Genomic DNA, 25,216 nt, shown 5'->3' with positions numbered 1-25,216 from the left:
ACAATAAATCCATGAATCTGACAAAAATTGGAAGATTTTGAGGTTAGGTTTTTATAATAATAATAATAATAATAATAATAATAATAATAATAAGTCAATTTGCAAGATAAATTTGAGCCCCAGGGCAAGGCAAGCATAGAGAGTTAACCCAATAATTCTCAACCAAACAGACTAGTAAAATACACACTCCCATACAGTATGCAACAAGCCATAAAAGCAGAAGCTATGAAAAAGGTCAATTTCCTTCACATCATGTAATGTATTGTTTTTTTTAAAAAAAATGCAAAGTAGTTGTGAAATATTAAATATAAAAGGCAGGTGGGATAGCTCAGTCGGTAGAGCATGAGACTCATCATCTCAGGGTCATAGGTTTGAACCCCACACTGGAAAAAAAGATCCCTGCATCGCAGGGGGGTTGTGACTAGATGACCCTCACGCTCCCTTCCAACTCTACAATTCTATGGTCCTATGATATCAACTATGCTCCAGCTCTAAACAGTGTTCTCCAGATAACACCAGAGGTGCTGATCAGCAACCAAGCCTTCAAAACATAAAGGTGAGAAGGACTGAAGAGCTACTGAACAGGATAATTTCCAACCATAACACTGGAACATTTCAATGCTATTTAAAGGATGTGTATTTTGTATGCAATTCCAGTACACACAGGTGGAGCTGAGCTCCTGGTCAGCAGCTTTTGAACTAGCTGCTAATTTCTTTTCCATGAAATAAGATCACATGGAGAGACTCATAGTATCTGCATGTGGTTTTCCAATTAAATTTTTCAATCGTGGCCTGTTTTTCATGTGCCCTTGCTCTGTTTAATGTAGTAATTATTTTTTAATTTGGCCAGTTGCCTAATGCCAGGGCAGCGGGGTCCATTATGAAAAATAGTGACATACAGCAAAAACAAAACAAACTTAACTGTTTCAGTTCTGAAGACGTTTATACCAGTAAGGGGGGGGGGGGAAGATGTGTAGCACTCTACTGTAAGGAAAAGGTATCGGGGAAAAGAAAAGTGGAATGTGGACTTAAATATATGACTAGGATAGCCACATTTCTTGGGACCAAGTTCTCAAAAACAGCAAATGAAGAAGTAAATTGTTTCTGCCCCTCTTATAGAATTAGAGGGTACCTCCAGGGCCGTCTATCCCAACCCTCTGAAATGATGGGGTCATTGCAGAATGGTGGGTGGCCGTTTACACAATTGAGTAATACCACCTACAGTATGAGACTATACAGGCAAGATTTGTTCATGACAACTAGGCCGTAGAGGGGGTGGTTCGGGATTCCCTTTGAAATCAGACTGTTTAATCAGAGAATATTTATGTATTTAGAAGACCTCTGTACCACTGTTTAGAGCAATCACCTCACAAAATGGTATCTAGTCCATAAAAAGTCATTTTAACAACAGACTAAAACCAACCCTAAACAATAGTCTCCGCTATCCTGCATAGCCAGTGTTATAGTCCCAGACTAGGCCCCAAGGGCCCAGGGTTCAAATATAAACTCATCTATAAACTCAATGAGTGACTTTAGGCCCGTCACAGCCACACAGCTTAATCTACCCAATGGGGTTGTTGTAGGACTTAAATGAGGAAGGGGTGAATCATGTTTACCACCCTGAACTCTTTGAAGAAGAAGGTAGGATATAAATTCAATAAACAAACAAACAAACAAACTCCATCAGATACTGCTACACTAAGCATTTGTCTCTTACCAAACACATTGCTTTCTTTATTAAATTTCTATGCAACCCTTCATTCTAGGGTCACAGAGCGGTTTACAATATAAAAACACAAAAATACATATACTATAATTTAGAAGAAAGGGTTTAGAATATTATCACAAAAGCACACTAATGGACAAGCAGTTAGAGGAAGTTTTGCTTTAAAAGAAATCCCTCCATCATCTAATCAATTAATGGGGCTGTTTTCGAAATAAGACTTAAAATACTCTACAAGGGGTGAAAATCTTGCTGGATTCTTTTTAGCAGTAATTCAAATAGATGGTTTTATTTCTGAAATGCTGATGTACTGCTGTGACCTCTATATTTCGCTGCACTTTATTTTGATTGACACTGAGGGGTACATTCAAAAGGCACAGACCACAGCTCTGGAGAGAAAATTATGTGGACATAATTGTTATAGGATTATGAGTAATTGGTGAGAAATAAAAAGCACAGGCATGTGCCCAATTCAGTCTACACTTCCTATTCAAGCATGACTACATAGCCATCACATTTTAAAAGTTATGAACAATCATCCCCTTAGCTTAATGACTACTCATAATTTTGTATGTGTATTATCTTATAACTTTCAAATGTATTCTCAAATAAGGTGCAAAACAAGGCAAGAAGAACTCTGCTATCTGAGATGAAAAGTTTATCTAGTCTAGAATCCTGCTTCCTAGAGCAGCCAACCATGAATGACTAAGAAATCTGGAAGAGGTCCTGCAAAGCAAAAGCCTTCTCCTGCTTTTGCACCCCACCACCTTGAACTCATAGAATCACAGAATTGCAGAGTTGGAAGGGGTCACAAGAGTCATCTAGTCCAACCCCCTGCAATGCAGGAATATTCTGCCCAACCCAGGCTTGAACCCACAACCTTCTGATTAAGTTTCATGCTCTACCAACTGAGTTATTGGTTGTTGGCATATTGCCTAGGAGATCCACACAGCTATCATGATGAACAGTCACTGACTGATCACACCAAGAAAACAAAGGGAACATACATAATTATTTCAGCGCTAACTATGAAGTGGATCTGGCTGAGAGGCAAGGGCTGCTGGCTCATGGTCGCCAATCAGCTTCACAGCTGAGTGGAGATCTGAACCTGGGTCTCCCCAGTCCAGATTCTGATATGCTAACAGTTACACACACTGGACACTGTTTTAATTTGGTTGAAGTAAATTTGGCATGATCAATATTTCTCCTCAAAGCACCCTCCCATGACGAGGGCTGCTTGATTCAGGCTGGAGAAAAGCACTGCGGACTTTTAATTAGTTGGACGCGTAATGAAATAGAAAGTGCCATCAGTTATGAAGACAGCACATGATAATCATTATTAGGAGGCACCGCAATCCGTTTCTTATTAAGAGGGTTATTAACATAGCATAGTTTGCTGGTAATAGAAACCAGAAAGCTATGCAAAAAGTTGCTGGGAAATTCCATGTGTGGCAGAGACCTTTTATTCTTTCGTAAGACTTCCTTTGTGCAAGACAGCTTGACTGCTTTACTTGCTAGACCTTTGAACAACAAAAAACACATTTCAAGGTGCTCAAGATATACTGGCCATTTACATACACGGAACTCTCACGCTGTAATTACTTTCCATCTCCCAAAAAAGCTGTGCAGTGTAGGCTGCATTTGTTTTGCCCAAAGCTAATCCCAAGCCTTTCATTTGGGTGGGTGGGTGCACACTTGTGTGTCTTGCTACAGTAAGATATTCAATCAAAGCTTTTTGAAGTGGTAGAGTGGAAACAGCTGCATCTGACAAGGTGTTAAGGCATAAGTTTATAGCTGTCAAAAGTTGAAGTTTGTAAGCTGGACTGATATGAGACCAGGAGGTTGATAGCTTGTAGGCTGTGGCATCTTCATAAGGAAAGCACCAAGGTTGTGGGCTAAAAACTCTATGATCTAGTAAGCTTTTATTTGATATTCTAGAGGCCAGATTTCAAAGCGCCTTGTTAAGAGCAGATGTGTGGGTAGCTTCAGTAACCTTCTTTTGAAGGTATTTTTTTAGTTCATACATAAAAAACCCAGACATTGAATGTTGCCTCGTTAGAGAACTACTGCTCCATCCAACAAAGACATAGGGTTCACTTTGAAGATGCAAGTTAGAGTTGGAATGGATCACAAAGGTCATCTAGTCCAACTGCCTGCAATGCAGGGATCTTCTACCCAACGCAGGGCTTGAACCCATGAGCCTGAGATTAAGAGTGTCATGCTCTACCAACTAAGCTATTTGTGTTTTTGAAAAGGTCATTAGAATGAAGGAAATTAGATTTTTACAAACTAGCCTAATATATGCTTTTAAAGTAACTAAATCCTGGTTTCTAAACATACAACAAGAATTACCAGTAAGGTCTTGTCCCTGAGATGAATACATTGAGGAACACTACAAATTGTGGTGACCAAACAACCCAGATAAACTTTCTTTGAAGAGGCATTTCTATCAATCATAGAGAAATAATACTTTGCAACAGACTACATGTTCTGATAATGCTGCTAAAGGTTCATATGGCCACAAATTTTCTGAGGATGAGGAGAATTTCTATGTTTTGCTCTGTAAAGCCTTGGTGAAGACTGAAATCAATACATTCTGATCTGCAAAAATGTCCTCATCCATTCATTTCGGGGGGGGGGGCCTTTTCAGAAACCCTTTCTGGCCAGACACTGAGGTCCAGCTCCGAGGGCCTTCTGATTGTTCCCTCGCTGCGAGAAGCCAAGTTACAGGGAACCAGGCAGAGGGCCTTCTTGGTAGTGGCACCCACCCTGTGGAACGCCCTCCCACCAGATGTCAAAGAGAAAAATAACTACAACACTTTTAGAATACATCTGAAGGCAGCCCTGTTTAGGGAAGCTTTTAATGTTTAATAGGTTATTGTATTTTAGTATTTTGTTGGAAGCCACCCAGAGTGGCTGGGGAAATCCAGCCAGATGGGTGGGGTATAAATAATAATAAATTATTATTATTATTATTATTATTATTATTATTATTATTATTATTATTATTATATTATTATTATTATTATTATTATTATTATTTCCTATAGGTACATAGAAGCCAGCAAGTAGGAAGAATCTGAAATAGATGCCAATTTGCAGGTGATTTAATACATTATGCAGGGACAGATCTGGGTTAAGTATTGAGTGTAAACTGAACAGAAAGATGTTGCTGCCTAGTATACCTGTATTATACATGTGCTTGCAAAAATGTATTGCATTCACACTGTACATTGTGCTGTGTACTCTTGGACTTAACTGTACACCTAAAAATATAATATATGAAGTGACCTTAAGTCACCTGTAGTCTTTAACACTTGATACTAACCTATGCACACTTCCAACAATTTATTGTATTACTGTAATAAATGAGTTGGGAAGAAAAAGCACTTCCTTTCTTCCCTTCCACATCTCAATTTAGCCAGAAGGAATCAGTTTCACTGACAAAAGCTCTGGGCAGAACATCTGAAGCGTGGCATTATAAACCAGTAATATCCTATTATTAGAGTGCCTATTTCTGACATCTAACACCAAGTATCCTTTCTTCCTGCTCTGTAAAGCTTTGTAGCATTTTATGGCAACTATTTCAGTCAAAACAAGTTAGTTGAATAGGATCAATCATTCCGTCTATTTCTGATGTTCAAGCCAAGAGTGCTGTGGCAAAAGTGGGATGACATACAAGGAAGACAAATGATCAGGCTTGGGGGAACCCTAAGATTTCCAGAAGTACTAAAAAAAAGTAAAATATGTGGGAGGGGGGATGTCCCCTCACACCAAAACACCTCAACTAGTACTGAGCATGCTGAATGGCTACAGAATGAACAATTTTTCAGCAGGGAGTCCGGGGCAATGGATGGAGAGGCAGGAAACCTCAGTAGCAGCATCCCACACTACTATATTAAACAATGATGCATATAACTTAATTAAGGAATGAAGCACTTCTTCAATAACAAATACATTTTTTAAAAGACATTGTTTCCTTTTCTTTTTAGAAGTGTTTCTAAACATTTTAATGTTACTTACAAAAATCAACAGGAAAAGCAATTCATACACATGAAGCATGAATTCCACCTTCAACATGAATTCTATAGTCAAGCTTCCTCACGCAGATTGGAACTGCCCTGCATTTCCCTTAAATGTGTGGTATTAAAACCCTGGCAAAAGGTACATTAGCACGGTGTAAAATAATGATTAATTGAACAACCTGTAGCTATCCACAGAGTGATGCCCACTCAAGTAAAATTGGACTGAGAGAATATGGTAAAATAGAAGAGGTTGTTCCATCCCTAGCAAACAGAGTGGGGGTGGACTGTATTTCAATTTGTTTCCTTTTTTCTTTTTTTTTAGTTTCATAGATCTCATAGTTCATTCACCTGTATATCACATGTTCAGAAACATTTCCGTTTCTATTCATCTGAATTGCATTCATTCACTAGTTAGTTTTTTCCATTGGTTTCCAGTGAAAACACCAAAGTTGCAGGCAACAGAATAGAAAGCCCAGGCAACCCTCTGAAACTATGTCAATAATAACATCCCCTATATAAGACATATCAAATTTCAAATAGATGAGGCAAAGGGGGCCTCTCATATAGGCAATTATATAAAAAATGATCCTATAATCTACCCATTAATTTCAGCTGGAGATAGCTGAATTTTTTCTGCCTGTGACTTCTATATTTTTCATCCTATTGCCTATTTTCAAACATACTAGTACCCACTCCCTCACCAGCACATCATAATTGCCACATTTCAATTATGTATGAAAAAGGATCCTCGTGTTATCTGTAACCTTAAAAAAGAGGCAAACAATCTTTTTTCTATCTAAAATAAATAGTGCTTTCCATTATGTCAGTTTCACTGCTTTCCCTTTTACCCTTCCCTGTGACCTCTCTATGAACTGTAGATAGCACTGCAGTTTATTTTTTCAGTGCAAAATAATGCCTCTGGTGTAAAACAATTTAATAAAATTAACAAATTTCAGTCCATTTCCTTTCATTTTCCCTCCAAAAACTAATGAATACATTGGCATTCATGCATGTTGTTTTTCATTTGTTTTCAGCAACTACCTATGCTTTTTAAGATTCAAATCTAGGCCAAGAAGCTGAATTTAAAACATAGAAATAGTAAGCGGGAAATTGAGCATTTCTAAACACTGCATCAAGATTCCTGTCTGCAGCAATTGATTTGACAAATGTCAAAGGTTTCATCAGAATATTAATAATGAATAAATTATCTCTTAAATTATCCTTTGCAATATACGCTTAGAGATCAAACCGTCACAAAATTAAATTCTCCTCAGGATAGCACATTTTCTTGCACTACTATAAGCAAAGCAGGCTTGAACTGTGCATCCCTCTCTACGGAAGTACTTACATGAGGTCTCAGCTCAGCTGCCATTTTATAATACTTCTCAGCTGCTTCATTGAGGCTAGCTTGTCTGTTGGAGCAGAAGGGGAGACAATTAAAGTTCAGTTGAAACCACATTGGGAGCCTACAATTCTTCAGAGGGGAAATAAAAAATAATTTATTTTTACAATTAATCAACAATAATGATATTATTTAAAAAATAGGGATTAATAACTGCTGCAAACAATTAATGCAGTTTCATGGTTTACATCTCTACAGCTTAGAGAGATAGATGATAAATCGATGATAGATGATTGATTGATTGATTGATTGATTGGTAGGTAGATATAACTTTACATAGTTTTCAAACAAGCTGAAATTGCTTTGTGATGTATCTATTTACTAAATAGATTTACAAGCAGAGCAAACCAAATTCTGGTTGGCGAGTAGCAGGGTGGAGCAACAGATTAATCGTGGCATTGCAAGGCTTGCTGGAAGGCACGTGAGTAGAACTGGGGGGGGGGGTTAGCTGCACTGGGCCATTCTGAAAAGGTTCTATCAGCTTTGGATACAGCAGTTCCACAAATGGTTCTGCTCCACCCAGCCCTCATAATGCCCCGTTTCAGGATCCTACACTTGCTAGCTTCGCAAGCTTGCTAGCTTCGCAGCTTGTGGATAACTCAGATAAGACACACCTCTGTCTTATCCCAACCCCTTTCCAGCAGCATGTATCAGGGTTAGGTTTGCTCTGTAAGGAGATTTGGCTATTTACTACTGCCCACTAGTTGGCTTGAGTGGTCTCAATGACTGGAAACTGTTTAAAGGTAAATTCACCTATTTAAAAAGTAACTTCTTTCTCAGAAATAAATTATAGAACTGGTGCATAGTTTAACAAGAGAATTGATTTCCAAAACTTGGTAACTGGCAACTAAGAGAAAACAGGACAACAAATTGATTACTCAAAAGTTAATAATAAAAAAGACCTGCTCTCAGGGAAGCAGGTTTGGAAGATACCAATTTCCTCAGGTATAGTATGCTGAAAAAAGGGGCAGCATTTGATTCCCCACCCCCTTTGTAGTGCATTTTTTTACCATTTACACAAATGGAATTTAAGAGACACCTACAACAAAATGAATGTTAAGCTTCTTGCTAAAACTATTTTAGCAATGCAAACAAACCACACAAGCTTGAAGGAAAGTAAAAGAAGCCAGCTGAGCATTAGAGCAAAGCTGCCTGAATTAGTCCCATGGGTAATTCTTACCAATCAGGTAGATTGTACAGATTCTACAGATTGTACAGATTGTACAGTAGATTGTACAGACAATGTTTCTGGCTCAGTAAACCATAGTTTATGAAGTATTGGATCAGTGTGGTCCTAATTTCCCTTAACCCAGGATGTGTCTGCTCTTGCTACATTAAAACTCTGTTCCTCCTTAGGTCCAAGATGAAGAACTGTGGTTTAATATCAATTTACAAACCAGGATCTGAAACCACAGGTTATTAACCAGGATCTGAAACCAGTGTCAAACTGACATTTCATCACACTTCCTCGTTTCAGAAAGAATGATAAACTGTGGTTTAATGTAATCTAAGATTTGAGCAATAAAGCCAGTACGCAAGTAGAAGAGACAAAGGGAGGAATGAAGGCAGATTCATGGCCCCAGTACTTCTTCCCAGTTTGGCAGAATCTCCTTGCTTGATAGAGGATTAATGCACTTGCCCTTAAGCAGAGGGTATGACTTTGGCTGGCACTGGGACATTCCAGCTATGTTATCATGTTAATGAAATGTAATCATGGATGCAGCAGTAAGATTAAAAAGCAAGATAAATTAGCGGTGAATGAAAGAAACGAAACCCAAGAGACCTGTGATCTGCTCTTCACTTCATTTGAGAGCTATCTGTGTGGAATAGACCAGACAGATCTTCTACAGGGTGAAAGGTAGCTTCTTTTAAGTATGTGTGAAGGCTCTGGAGACCTCAGAATAAGGACTTTGGCAGCAATGGCAAAGAACATCACTTTCTGAGTCACTGGGTCAAACCTAAGGCAGGCAGAGTTATTATCCTTTTTTCTGCTGTGCCTCAGTCATATAATGGCCAAAGAGAGTTCTGCTGATGCAGGGGATCTGAGGAAGCAATATGGATCTGAGGAGCTCTATGCCTGGTTCACCTGTCTAAAGAACTTGTCACTCAAGTAGTCCAGATACTGCCATAAATCATTCTCTACCTGCTCCAGAACATAACCACATGGTCTTCAGCCATTTTGCTAATTTCTGGTCCCTTCAGTCTTGATCTGTGCTTGGATTTTAGCATTTGGCTCTGACCCCACCAGGTCTTGATGCTATAAAACACTAATACAGTAAGACAATATCTAATTTAGAGACTAAAGAAGGGAAATCATCTTCACACGGAAATTAATTGTCTTGAATGCATGCATTTCATGTTGTCATTTGTTCAAAATGTGTTATCGAGCACAGAATTTTATATAATGAAAGTACAGATTTCAAAACCTAAAAATGAAAGGATGACAAAAAGTAAGAGACAAATACAAACAAACCTGAGCATGTGAGCTGCATTGAAGACAACATCAAACTCTGTGTTATCCAATTCAGCTGCTTTCTTTGCCATCTCTGCAGCTTCTATCAGGCGAGAATCTTCTAAGAGAAACTGGCCTGAAATACATGTAGCACTGATATGAGCTCAAAAGGGAAGGCACACACTTAAGTATGGGAAACAAAGTTAGAAAGGACTATTCTTTTACATATTACATTACTATCCTGAATTACCTTGTCATATTAACTTCAGATGAACTATTACAGAATAATTTGGCAAATATTTGTTTACATTTGCATTCCAACCTTTTCTCCAAGGAACGGAAGGGGACATACTTCGCCCTCCCCAAAATCAGAGACAGAATGCTATGGTGGAATGGGAAGTGAACCAAGGTATTCCTTGGTCTAAATACAAATCTCTTACCATTTCATCACACCAAAAATACTGCAGCATGGTACCATGAAAAACCTATTAAGTGACCCGGAAGCATTAAAAGGAGAATCAGCATCTATGTCCATACTAGGTGATGACTTGGTAAGATGACTTGCCACCAACAGTCTCAGACCCATTATTAGACTAAACTTTGCCTGAAACTGATCTAGAAATCCACTTCCTCTTGAAATGGCAAATGTTGTGAGGTAAACATCTCTTATCAATCATAGATAGATAGATATGGATATCGGCTGATAATTCCCTAAATCGATTAGATTGAGAGTACATCTTAAATAAGTTGATTTTGCACTCTTTCTGCAAAGATGGAAACTTGCCCTCAGCATTTACAATCAGCTTGTGTGGTTGGGGACCTAAATCAGTTTAGTCTTGGAGTGATGCAATATACCAGGGAGGACATGAATAAAGTGCATGTGGTAAATTGTATCTCTACAATAGAGGTGGGAATTCTCAGGATCAGGGGCCAAATGCAGCCCTCTGGGATCTCCCTAGACCATTCCCTCCCCAGGCCCACACTTTGCGCCAATCCTGTTCCACATCCAGTTTTGTTCAACTAAGTAATACTCAGAGGAGATCCACTTAAATCAATGGACAAGTTAGTTATCAACTGATTTCAACAGGTCCACTCTTGAGTATTATTTAATCTAACGAAAGCCTATGTATTTCTCAATGTATCATTTCTGCGGATTGCCTAGATCAGCTGCGGACTACACCAGCTTTTATGAATGATAGAGGCTACAACAATCCCATGCACATAACATCCAAAGATTACTACAGAAAAATAAAAACAGTTTTAACTTTTAAAAATGGTAACAATGTACTTTTAGAGGCTAGCCGATGATTCTCCCCAATTATTATTATTCATTTGAAGTGTTGTACTTTAAAGCATAAAAAAATCTGATGCCAAAAATACTTTTAGCACTCCAGGATCTTTGTGATCCAGTCCTACTTACAATAATAGACTGATACATGTAATTTATTAACTGCATGCTATGTTAACCAGACTGAACCAAGAACAAAAATTAGAAACATTAACCAACAAAAACTCTGCAGGTTCAGCTACAGAGAACAGCACACTACATGATCAATTGTTCATTACATCAAGTGAGTGCATAATTACAGTAATTTAATGTGAATAATCAATTTTATTATAACACAGAATCATTAAGTGATTTACAATTATTAGGAAAATGTATTATTCAACGGAAATTAACTTCAAATCTCAGTGGTTATTAATAAAAGGGGTGCTATTTAGCAGAACATCTCTGTTGTTTTGTAGCTATTATAATATAAATCAAGCCTTTTTTCTATCTGTGTCAGTGGGGTTTTGGAAACCCTCCTCATTTTTCACCTTCATCCTTCCGTGCATTTAAGTACCTCACAGGCAAATCATTCTTTCATGAACCATATACAGTTGCCAGGTATTCTAAATAAAACCATTATTTTAACTATTATGTTTCCAAAAAGAAATAAACTTATAGAAGGGGAGGTCTGGTCAGGGATGGCAGGAGTTGTCCAAGAAAACTAAGGGGCGCTATACTGGCTACCCTCATGCAGGAGGTGTCAACTGTCAACCCTGAAAGAATCCTCTGCACATTATTTTAGCGTATCAAGGGACTCATACATATTTGGCAAGGAGACTCCAAGGATTCTAGAGTGGCACACACAGTGTAACTACAACTACAGCAACCTAACTTGAATAACCAAGAAAAGGTGACAACCCCAAACCACTTGAGGATCAGGATGAATATCTCTGATCCAGAAAATGCTCTGTATACATGGGTCACTGCACAGGGCAATTTTTCTTTGGAAAATCATTTTCAGTTAATAGTACTTAATTATTTCCTGAAGCCTTGAAGGGGGTTACTTGATGTTTAAGTGTTGCTATTCTGTCCTGGACCTGGAGCATGCACCAAAATACCTAAAATACCACCACCATGTGTTTGCTACACAACCCTTTAACATTTGAGTAGGAAATTGGAAAACATTGGAGAAATTAAGGAGTTATTCCTCAAAGACTTACATTTTTTTTTAATAAGAAAGATTCCTAAATAAATGGGGAAGGAGTCATGTCTAGACACTGCAGAAATATATGTGTTGATACATGTATTGCCTGTTCTAGCAAATTGTATGAAATCAACTGCCAATGGATGTCTATGACATGATGGTTTAGTGGGATTACAGAGACCTTCCCCGCACCCCCGTATAGAAATCTAAACATGTGACTCCAAATTACAATTAAAAATGTGTGTTTAATTTCTGAGCAACCCTTTGAAAATTTCATCCAACAACAAACCAGTGAATAGTTATGGATTTATTTCCATGGTACAGAACAAAAGACCCTAAGCATCTTATTTTCTGTCATTTTGATGTTTTATTTATTCAACCCTTCTCTATCCTTAGCTGTATTAATCACAATTTGGAATATAAGACAAAATTCATATTCCTATACAGTGGTATCTCGGTTTTCATACGTAATCCGTTCCGGAAGACCGTTCAAGTTCTGAAATGTTCGAAAACTGAAAACTCAATAGCCGACAGCTAGGCCTCAGGATCTTGCACTCGGCGGTAGCGGCCTGGCATGTTTGACTTCCGAGGCGTGTTTGAAAACTGAAGCATTTACCTCCGGGTTCACAGCAATTGAAAACCGAAATGTTTGTCAACGGAGACATTTGAAAACCGAGGTACCACTGGATATACTTGCACATGAACATCAGTGGATTTCACTCTATTTCAATTTACATAAAACCTATATGGTGTTACAAAGGAAACATAAAAATGTATAGAGGGCAAGCAGATGAATATCATCAGAAGAAACTCTCAATACTTCAGAAATAAAATACATAATGCATAGAGTATGACTAGATTCCAAGTCACAAGTGACCATTTATTCCTTTTGACTCCTTGGTGAGCAGCACTAGAGATGTTTCCATCAGTTTTATATTCCCTATGTGTGCCAAGAGGTTCTACTTTGAGATTTACATTGGTAACGTGGATATATTTTCCTGTGGTTTTGCAGGGAAATATATATATGTGGGTTATGAAGTATACTTGCTCAAGCAGATGCATGAAGAGTGGAGAGCAAATGTTTTGAGTGTCAACTTGAGATATGCTTTTGCTAATGGTAATTGCTATGGAGTCAAACTATTCATGCTGCTTGATAGGTGGTTTAAAATAAGAGCAGCAAAAAAAGGAAGACAAAAGGATGCTTAAATGTTGGTTAAATCTATACATTTGATTGGAAACCTTACAAAACACCGCTCGCTTAAAGAAACAGCATATAGTCAAGTGAAGTGTGGCATATTGGGGGGGGGGTTGGTTGGTCACTCTCTTCATTATCTTCAAATCCACTTATTTATTCAATTTTCAATGAACTTTCATAACATTGTTCTCTCCGAAACTTTCAAAACTCTATCTTCCACCAGGAAGTGTCAAATAGTGTCAGTTTTTGTGCTGCTTCAGTCCACTCATTCTTGGGTTGCCAAATGGCTGTATCCTTGGTCACATATTTTTAAAGGAAGGGTCATAGCTCAATGGCATCTCCAGGTAGGGCTGCAAAAGACACTGGCCTGAAACTGCTGGAAGCTGCTGCCATTCAGTGTGGGACCAGGTATAGCCAAGAAGGTACCTTACAGATGTTGTGGACTACAGCCCCCTTCACCCAGCCCAACAGGACAAATGGTTAGGAATCATGCAAATTGTAGTTCCCAATTTTTGGAGTGCACCATGTTGGCTACTGCTGCTGCAGATGATACAGAGTTGTTGACTAGTGGTCTGATTTAGTAGAGAAGCAGCTTCCTATCTTCTTACTTTATAGAATTTCTGGGGACTGACTTAAATACAGAAATTTATCTGTAGGTGAATCATGCAAGATTCCTCTCATACTTGACTTTCTGTGTTCTGTATCTCAGGTAGATAGATTTGTAGTAATGGATATCTATTTTAAAGCAGTAGCATCCTACTGAAAAGGTAGTCCTGACTTCACACAACTGTTACACTACTACGTTTTATAGCAGCAGTAGAGGACTGGTGGCCCACTGGACGTTGTAGCCCAACACCTCCCATTCATTCCAGCCGGCATAACTCATGGTCTGAGATGACAGGAATTCTAGAACATCCCTGCAATTCCACCAAATATTGTAGTCCAACACTTCCCATCCATCCCAGTTAGCATGGCAAATATTGGACTGCAACTCCCATCATCCCTCACCACAGGTCATGCTGCCTGGGTAGATGGAAAGTGTTGAGACTACAATTTCTGGAGGACCACAGGACTGTACTGAGTGATGACACCATACAAGTATTCTCTCCTGAGTTTTAGTTTAACTAAATTTATATGCCATTTAGTACATCTGGAAGCCAATAAAAATGCAAAGATAAAAAAATGTGACAGAAAAGTCATTAAACCAATACATACAGTGGGGGGGGGGAGTATTTGATCCCCTGCTAAATTTGCCTGTTTGCCCCCTGACGAAGAAATGACCAGTCCATAATTTTAATGGTAGGTTTATTGTAGCTGTGAGAGGCAGAGTAACAACAGGAAAAACCCCAGAAACCCAGAAGACATAAGTCAGAGATTGATGTGCATTATAATGAGTGAAATAATTATTTGATCCCTTTGCAAAAGATGACTTAGCACTGGTGGCAAAACCCTTGCTGGCAATTACACAGGCCAGACGTTTCTTGTAGGTGGCCACCAGGTTTGCACACATCTCAGGAGGTATTTTGTCCCACTCCTCTTTGCAGATCCTCTCCAAGTCAGTAAGATTTCCAGGCTGATTTCCAGGGGGTTTCCTGTTGTTATTTTGTCTCTCACAGCTACAATAAACCTACCATTAAAATGATGGACTGGTCATTTCTTCGTCAGAGGGCAAATGGGCAAATTTAGCAGGGGATCAAATACTTTCCCCCCTCACTGTACGTGCTAAAGGCCCTCACCCCCTTTTGCCAAATCACCCAAGAACATAAACTATCCAACCACATCAAACAGCCACCAAATGCCAGATAATTATTGCTAATTAAATGCCTTTTGGTAGGGAGCATATTTGCCTGAAACTGAAAAGATGACAAAGTCAGTGCCAGGCAATCTTCCCCGGGAGACCATTTCACAGGCAGGGGACTGCCACACACACACAAAAAAGAGCTTCCTTATGCTGACCAAAAAGCACATTTCCTATAGATGAGGTGATCCAGAAATGGAAATTTGTGGGTATGTATTGTTAAGATTCACTAGTTCTCTTGTACTCCATGGATGGGCTATTAGTAACATGCAGCTAAAAGCTGAATCAAACCTCACAAGTTATAAATCTTAGACCAAAATGAGATAAGATAAAATAACCAACTTTTGCTTTGTACTGTTTCCATTTGCATACCATGCCTGCTGTTCATTTAATTGTGCCAGTTGGAATGAGAAGGTAAATTAAAATAACTAAACAAAAACACATCCTGCAGCGGCTGTTGTTGCTCATTATCAATTCAACTTACTCAGTTTCCTTGCAGTTTTACAATTCCAGGTTTCATGATCAGTGAATTTATCCTCATCAAATTAGAAACAGTATAAAAAGCTAACCACAATGTATCTTTGACAGTCCAAAAGAGACATTCTAACTCCAAATTAGCAATGTACTGCATACTCATTATATATCCTTGGGTCTTAACTAAAACAGTTTTTTAAAAAGGAGAGTTGCGAACCAACAGTGTGATTTTTCTGTGCAAACTGAACATTTCTGTACATCCGCCACATGCATAAGAAGCTGCTGGAACATGGGTGCATGTGTAAAGGAGCCCAGCTCCCTCTCCTTCACAACCCAGCTCTGTGTCTATGATTTCGCATCTGTTCATAAAGCCTTTAAGTGCAGTTGCACTTAATGCACATGGAATATCACAACTCAATCCAGATCTGCCCTCTCTCCTCCACACAGGTGGTCAATACTGTCAAAGTTGAAAGCACAAAGCAATTTCTTGATGGTGGGAGGGGGCCTCTGTGTTCTGCGTATTGGGGCCAGTATAATCTTGGAAGGCAGAAGGAGGTTAGATTTCAAATTTTCAAATTCTTGAAGTAGAATCCTGGTTGTCCTGTACTGATGCTCACTATTGGATAATACTGATTTGCCCACCCAATATCAAGAAGGGCCTGATGCCATTATTTCAGTGATAACAAAGATGTCTATTAATCTTTCAACACTTAATAACTATTAATCTTCCTCCCATGCCAACTGAGCCGACCAGGAATTTTGAAGTGAGATTCATCTTTGTATCATGTAATTCACAAAGGAAAGGGACTTTCTATTTTGACTGTGATTTACACATCAGAAGGATAATTCGTTTTAACTGGCATGATTATTATTTTTCCTTTACTGTCCTGCCAGAAGCAGTTTTTAAATCCTTGAGTGCGACAGCAATGTGAGGAAACACTATCTATTGAAAACTTACCATAATGCATATAACAGTTTCCCTTGGTGGGATCCAGCTGAATTGCCTTTAAGAAATACTTTTCTGCTTCACTCTTGCGGCCCTTAAGGAGAAGAGAAGAAAACATACACAAATGGATCATCTGGACACTGTGTCATTGCAACTTTGCCATGCTTTAAAACTACCCTATGAATAAGTAAGATAAGGATCTACACCGGGGGGGGGGGGAATAGAATGGTCTTGATTTCATTTAATGATAGCTTAGACCTCCATGAATATGAAGTTCACGCCATTTCTCTTCTGTTAAGATTCATAAATACATATATATATTCTCCAAACATCCATGCCATGGTGTTGGTTCTTTGCTAATGCAAGGTTTGTGTCCAGGGCAGGTCCAAATTGAGTTTTTGTCCAGGGCAGGTCCAAATTGAGATGGTTCACTTCACTGCCTTCCATTTTTTGAAGAGATGCATAGCAAACTGTTCTTCCATCACACACCCTTTTGGTGTCTCTTCCTAAGGACTGCAAACCCTGGGATTAAGGAGATAAACTGTCTCCATCCCTATACTCCAACATTTCTGTTTCTAGGGGTTGCCTGTGGGAGTTTCCATGCCTTCTGGCAAGTTCAGCTCAGCTTACTGCTGTCTGCATCTGGGTAGGCATGGGAGGGTCAGGCGAATTTTCCTCAACAAGGACTCCTTCGTGTCCCAGAGGTAAGACCATCCTGTTCCATCCCTGGTAATATGCAATCATGTAGAAAGTTTTCTGCAGAAGGTTAGGTGCTTTCCCATAGGAGACCCATGAGATGAGAGCTTGAAGTTAACTTCAATCTTACACTGGTGCCACATGTTTTATTGTTAACCTTGTGAGTTGAACAGGAGAGGTGTAATCATGAACAAAGGAATAAAAGGGTCTTTCAAAGTACAGCTAAAAGAGAAAATACGCAATGGTCTGCCCCACATAGACCAGGAGTTCCTTGTAGCAACAGTCATCTCATTTCAAGTGGAGTCCCAGACCTCCAAAGGACTGCTGACCAAATCTGCATTAAAAACACCCAACCATTACCCCCAGCGTCAGAAATCTACCTGGATTCATCTGTATTTTAAACAATGCCCTGAGGGAGGAATACAATAATGAGTAAGAAAGAAGAATTGGTGCCTCCTGGCACAACTGTAAGACAAATATGGATTATAGGAGAAATGCAACATATTAAAAATCACAACAGGGCATTAAAGTTATTATCCTCCTTTGGCAAAACATTTAAAGTAACAAAGCATTCATCTTCAGGTCTCCCAAATAACAGGATGAAACTGGAACACATTGCTAATGCTGACTGAATTAACATTTACATCTCTTGTGTCATTGCCCTGAAACAGGCAAATACTATTAGTCTTAGCTGGCTAATTATAATGTCTCATTGCATACTCAGATTTCTATTCCTAAGAAAAAAGAAACAATTCTCTGGATCCCCTGCCTTTTTCTGTTAAGCTTCAGCCTACAGAATTATCTCCATGAAACCAAAAGGAATGCCAGATAGTTTCCCCATTCATTCAGTTCTTCATAATATGTCACAATAATACTATGGTTAGCTTCCTGAAATTACTACTAAATTCAGTTTGAACGCACTGGTGGGCTGCAATGCGAGGGGACTAGAATTCAAGATGGCACCAAGTATAAGAAATGGGTGTTTTCTGAATAGATGAAATAAAAAGAAAAAGAAAATCATTAGCAGAAAATCTTTTCAGATTTCTTTGCTTAGCCCTAGGTGGAGTAACTGAAAATGACTAATTTAATCACCCTGACTATATCTAAATTTTGTTAAATAATTACCAGAGACCTTGCATACTCTCTTCTCCAACTCTTAAAAAACAAGAACATCATTAACCATGTATTTTTCAAGTTTCCTCCAAACCTCTTCTTTCCTGTCAAACAGTGTAACATCTATCATTTGACAGAATCAGGCTATTTTACTACTAATTTGCAGCATTTATCAAACTTTCATCTTGTCAGGCAACAATTTTATTTTTTTTTTAGTCTAATGACGTGAATGTTCCTTTTCTTAATACGATTTACTAGGAACGCACATAAAGCTAAATAAGAGCACACATATGCTGCAGTAGTTAGACATGCACTCTGAAGTTTATAGCTCCGACATTGCAGGAATTTAACCCAAGGAAGGATTAGAACTTTGGAAAATGACAGACAGAGGAATCTTTTCTCATTTTAAGGCAAAAACCTGGTGTGACTGTTAAAATGGCTTAAGTAATTTACACCATATTCTATTGCCTGCAAATTCTCCCCTTCCCTTTAATGTGTGCTGAATGACTATTAGTATTTTTTGTTATTCATAAATGGAATGATTTCTGAATATTAGGGTGCTATGAAACGTCATTCTCCCACAAATCACTAACTTCCTCTTGACACAAAATAGACACAAGCACAAAGATACTATTTATCATCTAAATGCCTCCAGTAAATGAACAATTGGGTAGGCTATGGACTAGTTTACACACAGCATGGGAATGTATGTTTCCCTATATATGGTTGGTTGATTTTGGAGTAGGTGGTTTTTTAAAAATATTTGGGCCGGAGCCATTTAGTACCTACACCTTTGTAAATAAAGCAAATAATAGGCTCCAGTCTTTGAATCACCTTCATACAAAGGAAACTAAATCCTGTATGATTGCTCCTGAAACTATTCACCATTCAGGGTGGCTGGTGAGAGCATAACAATATCCTAGTGGCCTTAGGCTAATCCAGTAAGCAATGCTAGATATATACCACTGAGGATTCTGATTGAAAACATTTTTGAAATAATAGAACCCAGGGAATAATTGAAAGGAAGGAAATCCAATTATTCAATAAAATGTGACATTTTATTCAAATAGACTGACATTATTCTTTGATTAAGAAGCTATAAAATTTGCATGCAAGGAAGGAAGAAATCTGCACCAACATCTCTCTCGATCACTGGACGTTTTGGTTTCCCCATTAATACTGGTATCTTCTGACAGCTGGTAGAATGTTCTGCAACCAGTCAAGGCAGCTGGCACACTTTAAGCTACTGGAGAATTTAAAATTCTAAGAAGCTAATAGGAGGGAGATTAATGCAGTCAAGCAGTTCTGAATAATGCACTTGTAGAGAATCATATTCACTGCCAGGTAACAATTAGTTTACTCTCTCAATCTAATTCATTTTCTACGTTTCCCACAAAAAAAAAGTGTATTAAGACTCCCTCCTTTCAGTTAAACAAGGTGTGTATGAACAGACAGAAACTTAACTGTGGCAGCTTAAGTTCATGATGCAGCACACTTCAGTGGCTGGGGAAACCCAGCCAGATGGACTGGGTATAAATAATAAATTATTATTACTATTACAACTACTATGAAGCTTTGCAATAATTATATGTCCAGATAGGTCCAGTGGCTCCAAAACATTTATTGAGGGGAACTCACTGATTGAATTATCTCACCTGAGCAGGTGAACTGTCGGATCTGGAGGTGAAATTCTTAGATGCCTATGAAGCGCTACCTGGTGTCCACTACTAAAATCATCTGTCTACAAGGCTGCTGTGATCCTTAGTTTGAAGGTGGGTGAATATGTGTAAGACCTCTAAATAAAGCCAGTAGGAAGGTTAAAAGGGATGAGACTGAAAAGTGCCAATTACAACCTTCCCTCTCACCATCAAGAAATGAAAAACATAGTGTCACCACTGGATGCTATTAAGTATTTATTTTAAAATGTAAAGTGCCTTCTGTTTCATAATTAGAGTTACAAAATTTTGGCAAGCAGACAAATCTGCTGTAATTGGACGGCAAAGTCAGTGCAAATATAAACGAAAACGTAATTTTTGGGCATGTGGCCAAATTCAAAAGGAAGCAAAGTTGACAGATGCCAGTTTACAAAAGTAACTACAATTTGGAACTGCTTTCATTTGCTACAGTCATGCTAATGTTTAAGTTCTGGGATAAAAATATTCAGCGAAGCATGTTGGCAAAATGACTGAAAAGTTACGCAGAAGGACATATGGAGACAAGGAGAAAGGCATGAAATAAAGGCGTACACATGAAACTGTGTTCACCAAGACTGCACACTTAGCTAACTTTACTCTGAAGTATATTATCTTTCCATAGTCACCCATGACCTAGTAACATTCAAGTTTGACTGTAGATTCAACATGATGGTGGCTTTTAAGAGCTAGGTTAAAATTGAGAGTGGTTAATACTTTCCAGGACCAACTGTTTTCACTGATCATATAAGGACTGTGAACAGGCTGGGAGGCCTCCTTCATGCTTGTCCTTATACAAAGGAAAATAGGTCAGACTGCATCCTGGCATAAGCAGGAAGCATTTGTGGAAATTGGCTTTCCGTTCATAAACCCTGAAACTACTCAACCAATATGTAGCAACAACATGTTATCCCAAAGCCCATGGGCACGCAGGCAATACAGAGGTAAATGCAGCATGATTCCTGTCCCAAGGGCAAAAGTCTCCAAGTCCACCTGAGCACACAGCTACTTTGGCCAAGATTTCTACTCTGTGGCATCACAGCAGCTAAGCCAATGACAGCTCTCCTGCCAAGGTCCTCTGTGACATCAGAGAAGATCAACTGTACCAACTATAACCGCCTGCTGCCTGTAGGCTGTGAATATGCTAGTTAGATTATAACTGCATTCAAGCAAGACTATGGTACAGTGTAGAGAGAGATATGCAATCTGGGATAAGTACATTTGAGAACTCAAACCCGACATTATGTGATAAATGTCACAGCAGACATACCAGTACAGATAAAATGCCTCTCAAGCTGAAGTCAGAAGCCTGGCCAACATTATGAAAACCTCAACCTCCATTTTTTGTATAAAAAATTGCCTTCACATTAGATTGCTGACACTTTTTTTGTACCTTCAGGTCTTGTTCAAATGATAATTAACTATTCTAAATACTCAAGACTGCCCCTTTCACTGTTATTTTTGTCAGAAGCACAATTACATATATTACAGGAACGCTGTAATGTTAGAGTTTTTTTCTAAAATAAACATGTTTATATTCAGAAAATACATATATTGTAAATGATCACAATCAGGGAAGGACTTCAGCACTCTGGCAATACCAGTCAACCAGCTCTAGAACAAGGAAGTTAGCTTCAACAGTGTCTTCCCATAAGCAACTCATTTTGACAATGAGATATTGGGGAGTTTATAACAGCACCATCATGGTGCTATGTACCTTCAAAAAGCTAAATAGCGTTTCTGGAAAAATAAATAAAATGAAAACAGGGGCTTTAGCTCAGGGTTGGCCGCCTTCCAGTTATTCAACTAGCTGAGCCACTACTCATATGCCTTAACCACTAAATTTTCCTCCTCTTATGCTTTCTGGTAAAATACACCCTGGCGAGTTATAATTTTAACATATGAATTTATAATATTACTTGATATGTGGGTTGTGAAGAAATTTCTTCCAGTTGACTGTAGGCAGGGAGATCATAATTTCACTAGCCATTCTGTTACAAATATAGATTCGGGTGTGATTTACATTGTTAAAAGTGTTCCATGTTCCCATTCTGTGCCACCCAAACTAAGATATAAAACGCTTTTCATAAAATAGTTAAGGTACATAAAATACTATCTCCTACTAAGCTTTTATTAATCTATCAAATTAGCATAGGAAACATAATAGAACACAGATAAAATTTGTGCTTAAAATGTGATAACATAAACAAGGTTAAGCAGAAAATCTAGAGCAGTGCTATGCAAAACTGGCATAGCTTTATCTACATACTGACATGGGCATGAATAATGAGTTTCAAATGAATGACGAAGTCACATTATTTGTCTTCTGCACTAATTCATGCTTCTTTGAGCACCATAACTTTAGTGCACTTCATTAATTTCTATGAACACAAACATTTTATATGGCACCATATTATATGCTAAACTCACACAAGAACATATGCCTTAAAACTCTAACAATTGCAGGAAGTATGGAAACTAAAGTCACCATCAGCTTTACTGTATTAGGCATTGGCCTTGAGACTTTTCAGGTAAAATTTCAAAAAAATAAACTTTTTTAAAAACCTGATACAATAAAATTCTCAGTTAAGTTAAACTAAAAACATCCATTATCTAAAAAATATCTATTATCTTCTTAGAACTCCTTAGTTGTCCTAATCCTTTACTCTTCTTTCACTTGAAGTTTCCTTGCAGTTAAAACATACAGTGCTGTTCTACATGTCACAAAGGATGTAATTTTGCTAATAGAAAACAGATGATTTCTCGGTCAGAACAAGATGTTAATCTAGCCAAAATCCCCCCGCCCCATTTTCCCTTGGCCCATCATAGGGGACATTATAGAACGGAATTGATTACATTGTCTGGCTTGATTCAGGTTACAAATACAATTCCACTGGGAGACAGGAGCTTGTTTCTATCTGCCATTCAACATGGCAGAAGGCATAACCTGTAAGCAGAGCGTGAGAAAAGCATTCTGCAAGGTGAAGAATGTTAAATCCTCAAGGTATCTAAACCTATGACGGTCCTTTTAAAAGAGACAAAACCATTGATAGGCTTTAAATTGTCGCAACAGCCTCATATCTCCCCCCCACTCCCCTTGGACTTTCATATATCCTGTCGCTTAGTTTGTTTTTTGTGTATTACCTAGGAGATCCCATAATACTTCAAGCAAATTATACATTTGAGACAGCAAGATATGTCTGTTTTACTAATCATGTACACACAACTATGAAATCTCAATAATGTCACATGTATCCTTGTTTCAACCGATGGCCAGTCTACCTCTGAGGATTTGGTCAAAGCTCTCTCTCATCTATAGCTGAAAGCCTGAAGTGATGACCTGCTCCAAGCCACAGTTTTCCCAATTCATTTCAAACGCTGATATCACCAGGGATGCAGACAGGATTTAGCCTCAACTGAAGTGGTGTCTCTGGTAGAATTGTCTCATTCATGTCCATGTTCTCATTCATGTACATGGGGAAAAGCCAAATGCCTCATCTGGCAATAAGCTGCAGTCCCACCATGCCTGACAATGGACCATCTAGCCATCAGCAGCAGTGACTTCCACAGGGATGGGAACACCACCTCCTGCTGAAAGGAGCCCCATGGTTTAGAACAGAAGGCAATAGGTTTATAATACCCCAGCGTCACTACGAGCTGGGTTGAGGAGAGGGAACAGAGGATGAACAACAAAGTTTGTCTGTTGTGGAGGAGCTCATCTTCATGTCTTGTGGTCTGGGGGAACAGCTCTTCCTATTCAGGGCTCACCGGTCATGTTTAGCTTTGGGGCACAGGGCACACTGTGTCCTCTCTCTCTTCAGATTCAGTGATGGTTGGGAAATTGAGGAATGAGTTGGGAAGAGAGCAGAGTTGGGAAGAGGGAGCCTATTAGGGTTTTTAAAATAAATAAACACTGAATTAAAGGCAAACTTTGAGAAGTCTGGCTATTAAGATAACGTTTTAGAAACACTCACTAGAATTTTAGCCAAAATGAACATCTTCTTTCCCAATAGTTATGTATTTGTGTGGTTTTTTATATTGTAAATCACCCTGTGATCTTCTGATGAAGGGTGGTATAGAAATATAATAAATAATAACAACTTACCGTTAAAGCCAGGAGTTTCCCATATGTGAGATGAGCTGGGATATGGTCTGTTTTGGCCCGCAGTGATTCCACATACCAGTGTTCTGCTTCAGGTAATCTGCTGAGCCTCATGTAGGCTTCCCCTGCACAGCAGAATTGGAAACCAATTAGAGGACATGGAGTTATATATATATAGAGAGAGAAGAAAATGGGTTAATTTAATGGGATATAACCATTTAACTTAGTTCACAAGGCATCTTCCTCAGTCCTAGCTGGAGATGCTGGGGATTGAACCTGGGGTCTTCTACATGCAAAGCAGATGCTCTATCCTTAATAATAATAATAATAATAATAATTTATTATTTGTACCCCACCCATCTGTCTGGGTTTCCCCAGCCACTCTGGGCGGCTTCCACAAAGACCAAAAATACACTAAGATGTCACACATTAAAAACTTCCCTGAACAGGGCTGTCTTAAGATGTCTTCTGAATGTCAGGTAGTTGTTTTTCTCTTTGACATCTGGTGGGAGGGCGTTCCACAGGGCGGGCGCCACTACCGAGAAGGCCCTCTGCCTGGTTCCCTGTAGCTTTGCTTCTCGCAATGAGGGGACCGCCAGAAGGCCCTCGGTGCTGGACCTCAGTGTCCGGGCAGAACGATGAGGGTGAAGACGCTCCTTCAGGTATACTGGGCCGAAGCCGTTTAGGGCTTTAAAGGTCAACAGCAACACTTTGAATTGTGCTCGGAAACGTACTGGGAGCCAATGCAGGTCTTTCAAGACCGGTGTTATGTGGTCTCGGCGGTCGCCCCCAGTCACCAGTCTAGCTGCCGCATGACTGGTCTTGACTATCCTTGAGCTCCAACCTTTCTCTAGCATCACCACTGGAAACAGGATAGAATCTAGACTTTGCCTCCAGTGTATTAAGGCATCAGGCTAGTTAAGAGGTAGGTACATTTAGCTCTGAACTCCCAAGAATAGTCAAGGGCTTAGGGAGAAAAGCCCTATGGGAAGAAAAGATTCCGCTGCTGCCTGAGGCTACTGTCTCTCTTCTTAACTGGAAAGACAGTGCTATCCAGACCAGGCAGTAATTTGAAACAAAGACAGGTGACCTTGGAAGCTACAGCTGGGTGTTCCCCTTTACCAC

General features: G+C 39.0%; 1 protein-coding gene across 1 annotated transcript in view; it reads right to left on the bottom strand.

Annotated features, from left to right (window-relative positions):
- Positions 1-25,216, bottom strand: part of TMTC2 (transmembrane O-mannosyltransferase targeting cadherins 2) — a 198,539-nt gene that overhangs the window by 14,879 nt on the left and 158,444 nt on the right. The window contains exons 8-11 of the mRNA XM_082240978.1: positions 24,095-24,216; positions 16,502-16,583; positions 9,624-9,738; positions 7,097-7,160 (exon numbers count right to left, since the gene is read on the bottom strand). Of these exons, the coding sequence (XP_082097104.1) occupies positions 7,097-7,160; positions 9,624-9,738; positions 16,502-16,583; positions 24,095-24,216 (383 nt within the window). The remainder of the gene's footprint in view (positions 1-7,096; positions 7,161-9,623; positions 9,739-16,501; positions 16,584-24,094; positions 24,217-25,216) is intronic.

The sequence above is a fragment of the Podarcis vaucheri genome (genome assembly GCF_965113315.1).
Source record: "Podarcis vaucheri genome assembly, chromosome: 10".
In the NCBI taxonomy this organism is placed as follows: Eukaryota; Metazoa; Chordata; class Lepidosauria; order Squamata; family Lacertidae; genus Podarcis; species Podarcis vaucheri.
This window is presented reverse-complemented; position numbering and strand designations above follow the sequence as displayed.